Genomic DNA, 7,025 nt, shown 5'->3' on the forward strand with positions numbered 1-7,025 from the left:
TATGTATATTCTTTTCATGCTCTGAAATCAACATAGTGTATTCTACCAGTTAGATAAATATAGCATGAGTGCCCTATTTTCAGCAGTTTAACTGAACTTTAAAGTATATTCTCAGCTTTTGATATGGATCTGTGGTTTTTGCAGTTACGGCATTTCAAAGGTTTTCATCCCGTCTGTTTCCTTCCCTCTTTGCCTTTGGTGATCAACATTTTACAGTATGGTGCCAAAAGGAAAATTTTTGTATTTATATTTTTTGTATTTGTGTTTTATTATGAGGCCTTTTGTTAATTTATTTTGGCCCTCTCTACTCTTTGTGCATCCCAGTTACTTTTACCTTTTTCTTAAAATCTACTGTATTAACAATGTGTGAAGGATATTTTTTTGTGTGTCCGTATTTAAGAAACTTAAGGTTGTAAAGTTTGAAAATTGTGTAATACGAATATTGTGTACCGTCCGCCACAGCAAGAAAATGTATTACACATATTTTGTATTTTGAGCTCACAACGAGGAGTTTACATAATGAATTATAAGCTTTAAATGTACTGGTTCATGGAGCCATTGTGAGGTCAAGTGAACCCCCAATTTGCAAAGGACAAAACTGTGATATGTCAATTTTATCTTTCCCTTCCTCTTCCTGAATAGGATGCTCCCATTAGTAGGACAACAGATTGTTACTGAAAGTGGGAGCCTCGTGCCATTCTTTGTCTCATATATATTCCAGACTACAGGTCAAAGGTTATATGGGATTGGTTTGTACTGAAATTGGTATTATTCATTATCTCAACCTCATCACATTGAAGGGTGATCCTGATTCTTTTTCTATTTCTTTTTAACATTTCATAATCCTATAAGAATAGGGAGGTAATTTTGTGAATGTGATTTGAATGCCGAATATGATGACGTGGGATACGCTCTAAGTAGCAAAATAATGAGTCGTTTGCCTTATTGCTTGATAGTCAAAGAATCGATGAATTTGTATCAGCAAACAATCAATTGTGAAATTTGTGACCTTTAACCTGTTTGAACTCCTTTTTTATTTGTGATTGTCTTAAAATATTAATTGTTTTTAAAGTCCATTCCTATCGAATTTACAAAGTACCAAAGTGTGATAGTTTTATTTTTGTTTATATTATTCTCTCTTAAACTAACAATTTTTATTTGACGCTATATATAAAAACTATATAGAAGTAATAAATGGAATTTTACAAATATTTATAATAAAATACAATTTGTTGTTAACTTTTGAGTCTTCATATTCTTTTGTGAATAGGTACTTTTCTTTCCTGTCTGAGGGATATAGACATTTAAGAACTTGACAAATATGTGAGAGTTCACGTTCCATAGATGAACAAGTCTATAAACTTAAACCGATCGCAGACTTTAAAGAACTGTTTTGTCTTGATTTAGTGCCCAGTTAAAGGGGCGCATTATCGGCCTTCAACACCATCTTTTCTCAAAGTCAAAAGCACATCCAGTTTTTTTGCTCCACAAATTTCAGGGTCAGATGTCAGTCATTTTTATAAAACTCTTCTATGATAGATCTACTTCAGTGAGACTTTTTTAAAAAGCTTCGATATAACAATATGAGGTCAAAAGATACGTTGGTGTCATTTGTATGAAAGGGGGGTTGGGATATCCTGAATCAAGAGACAAGAGAGTCTTTGAGCTGGGAGATATGTTTTACTGCAGTACGAGAAACGCAGGGTGGAACCCTCTTTAAGATTCTTTTGAACTTTGGTTAATTGAGCTTCTATGGTCTCTTGGATCAGTCCTGTCGCTGATCGATGTCATTGGAGTAAGTTTGGTGGTTCCAAAAAGGTATTGAACCTACACCATAACCAAACAGGAAGTGATCTACTGCACAATTTAAGCTGCTTGCATAATTCTGAAGAAAGCTCTCAGGGTGTTTGCAACACCAATATTATATTTATCCAACTGCACTAGCTTTACGTGAAAGCACGCATTCAATACAAGACAGCTGCCATTTGTTTTACTCGTATGTGCATCAACAACATGGCGCCATCATATCTTTGCGACATGGTCATCGAATACATACCATCTCGGCTTTTAAGATCGGCCAATCAACTCCGAGTAAAACCCCGGATCCAGTGCCCATTGGAGAATCGGTTCTCTAATACAAACCGATCTCCCAACTCCCGCTGAAAATGATTGAGGCAAGTGAGGATGGGACAGGTTGCTTTGTTGTGGTAAGAATTTTAATTCGCTTGCAATACAATTGAGTGCCGAAGATTAAAGGTGTTAACAAAGGAGTATCAAACACAAAAAAGAAGAAGAGAAAAGGACGATATAATATTTAATAGGAAAGAAGGAGCAATTAGACTATTCTAGGGTACCCGCCAAATGGAACAGAGAGGATCCTCACTATTCATCTTCATACACCAGACGAGCTAATAATAATATTTATAAGCCTCATTTGTGATTATGCGCCCACACTCAGTTTTACTCAGGAATCAAAAGAAAAATTATGTGAGAACTTAGAGGTAGTCCCTGTACGCTCCCAGAGCAGCAAGACGCAATCTGAGCCAAGGACTTGGCCCTGCTGTGTCAGAGTATTCCACAGCTGCTGACACCGAGAATACCAGGGACGCATACAACGGTCTTAAAAATAGCTATAGGCCCAACATGATAGGTCCATTGAAATTCACCTCTGGCGAAACTATTTCAGGTAAGAACAAAAAAACAAAAAGTAATTGAGCGTTGTGTTGAACAGTGACAGTACTCGGTCTGAACAGCAGGGAAAGCATCGTCATTAATGCCACCTTGGAATCGGAAACTGAAAAGCAATCGCTCATGGTAGAAAAACTAGATGAGACCCTAAGACTGGAGGAACTTAGTGCAGCTATAGACCGTCTGCCCACAAGAAAAGTAGCAGGGAATTACTGTTAAAGTGACCGAGAGTGCCAGGGGACCTCTCCTTTGCTGCCTGCTATTATGCCAATGCTAGAAAAAAAAAGGGGGGGGGGGACTCTCGTGGTCGAGAGGTTACGGAGTTCGCCTCTCGTTCAATAGGTCCCAGGTTCGAATCCGGATAATAACGGACAATTTTCTTCTCTAACTCTAACTTTAACATTTTGTCCTTTCTCCTCCTTTCCTGCTCTCTAACATTGCTAACAATTTTCTGTCGTCTGCTTTCGTCTCCACTTTCTGCCCCCATCCCCTCACCTCCTTTACCCCCTCCTCTCCCTCTGGGCTCCTAACTCTAGTGCCTTTCTCCAGCTACTACTTGACTCCTTCTTACTGTTGTCTTTCACCCACACCCCCGATCTTGTGGTAGGTAAGATGTAACACCTATCCTTCTCGGACAAGGGCGAATAATGTCGGAAGTCTCGTGTGCAAGTTGTATACGTTAAAGAGCCCTTGGTGGTCCACAATAGAAAAGAGTAGGCTATGGCCGCCACCCGGGCAACCAACTGAAAATGTTTAATGTTCATAATATGACCGTATGTAATTGTGAGTGCCGTGCGTTTACCAAAAAAGAATGCTAGGAAGAGGGCCAAGTCCCCCACGACATGCGCCAGACAACAATACCGTTTGAGAACAGAGACCGCAGTGAATTCAATGGTTACATAGGAATCTCTTTGCTAAGCAATGTCGGGATGCTCGTTTGGTCCTGAGCAGACTCCAGAAGCTAGCTGACAGACATGTACATCAATAATCGCAATGTAACCATACCTGATTGCTCAACGACTCTACAGTAGACATCATCTTCCTTCTCAAGGAGAAAAGTAGAGAGCAACTATAGTCACTCTAAATAAAGTTCATCGATCTAACAAAAACCTTCGACCTCGTCAGTCGGGACGGCTTTTTCAAAATTCTCGCAAGTATCGGGTGTCCACAGAGACTATTGTATTTAATAACAGAGCCATTTTACACTGGCAGGAAGGCATTTGTTAAATACGACGATTCATCATCCAGCCTAATTGGTGTGAAAAGAGGAGTCTAACAGAGCTGTTTACTTTCTCCCACCCTCTACAGCATTAACTTCGCGTAACACTAAATCATTCCTTCAGAACGTAAATTGGAATGCTTTTACCTCTTTATTCAATCTGACGTGAAACTGTATGATATCTATGTCCAGACTGAAGGCAAAAACAAAAATACGCATGTTACTTACTAGAGACACGCTATTTGCCTATGACGCTGACACAACAGCTTTTCAAGAACTTGAAGAAGACTACCTTCAAAATTTAGTCAGTCATTTCGCTAAGGCTTGTGAAGACTAACTCATACTAAACAATCAGCCTTAAGAAAACTGAAATCCTGGGTCAGGACACCGTAGGTCAACCTACCATTACCACCAACAGCTACAGGTTGTAATAGACAACAATCTATCTAGGCTCAACAATTACCCGACGCATTCTCAATGGACTTCGAAATCAATAGACAGATTGGTGAAGCTGCATCAACAATCGCAAGGCTGTCAAAATGAGTCTGGACACGTGAAAGAAACAACTACAAACCAATACAAAAATGTTTATAGAATATTATGTCCTCAGCGCCCTTGTGTATGGAAGTGGAAGAGAAGCTATAACTTTGTGCTCATGACAAGAGAAACCGCTAAATACTTTCAACATGGGGAACTTGGAGTATTCTAAGGTACAAATAAAAAGAATGAACAAAAATTATGTTTTTGTTTGGATTCGGTAGAAAAGACAGACCCTGCCTTGATCTTTGAAGGGAGGACAGATCTGCAGGTTACCTTTCTTAGATAAAATTAATTGTACAGATCGATTACCCCCCGCCCACCCCCCACCCCCCCCCCCCCCCACCCCCACCCCCCCACCCCGAATACTGGCACAAAATACATGTATTAAGATACGATATAATGCTTGCGGTTTCCGCCCAGCTTTCTCATTTTTGTCCTCATCACCCATTCACTCTCATATTGCCTGAAAATATAAACAAAGTTCTCACAAAGATTCACACGAGTAAACTTACACCATATAATATAATACATTTAAAGCACTTGCGTATTTATTTTACACATTGTACATGGGTATTTATTTTACAGGAAAGACCTTACACAGCCTAATCAAGGTAGGAAAATAAATTAATTTTACTGTTATAGAAATGAGTGACCTACTATGTTTGTTATTCGAGATCTTTGATAAGATTGAGATAGCCAGTTAAAATAGTGAGCAAACATGTCATTGTCAGTTATGTTCTTTATCGCGTTTGATAACTTTAATAAGAATGAGAGTCTATTACCCAATGCATATGTGGGAGAAGAAAAAAGTAAGCCAAATAATTGTGAAAGTACTCGATAAAAAATGGACGAGTTAAGAATAAGTCTTTAATACTATGGACTACGTGAACTCCTTCACCTTCTCCGTGTTGATTTTGCCTCTTGCAAAAACACTACACTTTATGCTGCCAGCGCTGTGATTCCTGGGAGCTGGCCTTAATTAGTCTGAAAGTGAAATGAGGCTGTTCATTTCCTAAAGATACTGTCTAAAATAAACTTGACGTAAAATAATTTGATCATAAATGTGTTACGCCTTATCAGCTTAACTTGGCTCGTTAAGACGGTGAGCAGTTCCAACACTTCCAGCCAGAACAGGCTGTGTGTACGTTCAGACCACAACCTGAGCCTAAATGATATACCACAATCACTTTGTGACGTAAAAAACCCAGACTCTTCAAAAATAATATTACCAAGTTTTTATGGGCCTGCATTTTAACTAAGCATGGCGATGACATTCATTTTCTTTTCCTGAAACTGACAACCTCCCCGTACACACAAACACACACGCACATCGTGCGCTTCGGAAAGAGAAATAACAGTTACAGTCATAATATTATTATTAAGTATCAACTGTGCAAGGCTCCAATTCTTTTTCTTGAGAGAGGGGCCTGCATCTAGGCTTTCGGCCTGCATACATTTAGCAGCATGTAAGTAGGCTATGCTTATAAGTTATACATGTATTGCAATATTGATAGGAAACATCTGCTGGAGACTTCACAACGCAAATTATTCGGCTTCCTGTCCTGTATCTTTTTTTAACTTTCTTTGAGATATAGCCAGATTTTTCAATTTTTCTTCATCAATAAAGGCACCCCATTTGTCCTCATTCCAAGTGGGGCGAAATTCTGGGTCTTCTTCATTATCACTGTACGCCATGACACCCGCCAACTTCTTTGCCTTGCCTGTACAGGCCACTTCCGGTAAAGTGAATTCTGGGTACGGATCGCTTGCTTGTTTACTGTAGATGTCTGTTCTAAATAGTTCGATTTTCTGCGATGGCCAGTGTTTGGTGAGCATGAGATTCTCGTACGCCTTTCTTTTCACCGCTAGGTCGGAGTCAGTGGCCCACGAGGCTGGAGTCATACACACGAAAATCAGGAACCGCCATCTTCCGGGGTTGGCACGTCCACGGGTTGGTCTTGCGTTTGCCCGGAAAAGTCTTGCATCACACACGAGCATGCCACCTTTCGGACACGCCACTCGTTTGCGGGAGCAACCTTTCTCCTCAAACCAGGCGATGTGCTCAGGCTTTAGACAAGTGCAGTGCCATTGTTGGCTACTCTCCATGAAGTTGTCATAATGTTTGTGCGAGCCCTCCAAGACTTCGTACGTCCAGTCATCTGCTTCGCAATGCTCCAAGTTGACCATTCCCTATTTGTTAAGAACATAAATTGAAATTAGACAAATCATTATGAGTGGCTCATAGTCTTGAAAGTGTGTATGCGTACCCTAAACATTCTAACATTCAAATCTTCTTTGTAATTTTTTTTCAAAACATATTATGTGGTTTTAGTTTCACCCTTTTTTGTCTTTGTTTCTTTTTTGGGTTTTTTTTTTGTTTTTTTTTTTTGTTTTGTTGTTGTTGTTGTTGTTTTTTTTGGGGGGGGCTAGCCCTAACTAGTTATTTGATTTCAATCAATGTTTTCCGGTTTCCTCCAATCCTCTCCCAGTCTTTTTCTCCTTCTTTATAAGTCATAAATATGTACAGGTGTTGTATGGGGGAGTATAATAATAATTTATATACATTTTTTAAAAATAT

At 39.3% G+C, this 7,025-nt stretch overlaps 1 protein-coding gene across 1 annotated transcript in view; it reads right to left on the bottom strand.

The window, feature by feature from the left end:
- Nucleotides 1-4,968: 4,968 nt before the first annotated feature.
- LOC101859953 overlaps nt 4,969-7,025 on the bottom strand; it is a 7,798-nt gene continuing 5,741 nt past the window's right edge. The window contains exon 4 of the mRNA XM_005103142.3: nt 4,969-6,637. Within this exon, the coding sequence (XP_005103199.1) occupies nt 5,993-6,637 (645 nt within the window). The 3' untranslated portion in view covers nt 4,969-5,992. The remainder of the gene's footprint in view (nt 6,638-7,025) is intronic.

This window comes from Aplysia californica, unplaced genomic scaffold (assembly GCF_000002075.1).
Source record: "Aplysia californica isolate F4 #8 unplaced genomic scaffold, AplCal3.0 scaffold00360, whole genome shotgun sequence".
NCBI classification, from domain to species: domain Eukaryota; kingdom Metazoa; phylum Mollusca; class Gastropoda; order Aplysiida; family Aplysiidae; genus Aplysia; species Aplysia californica.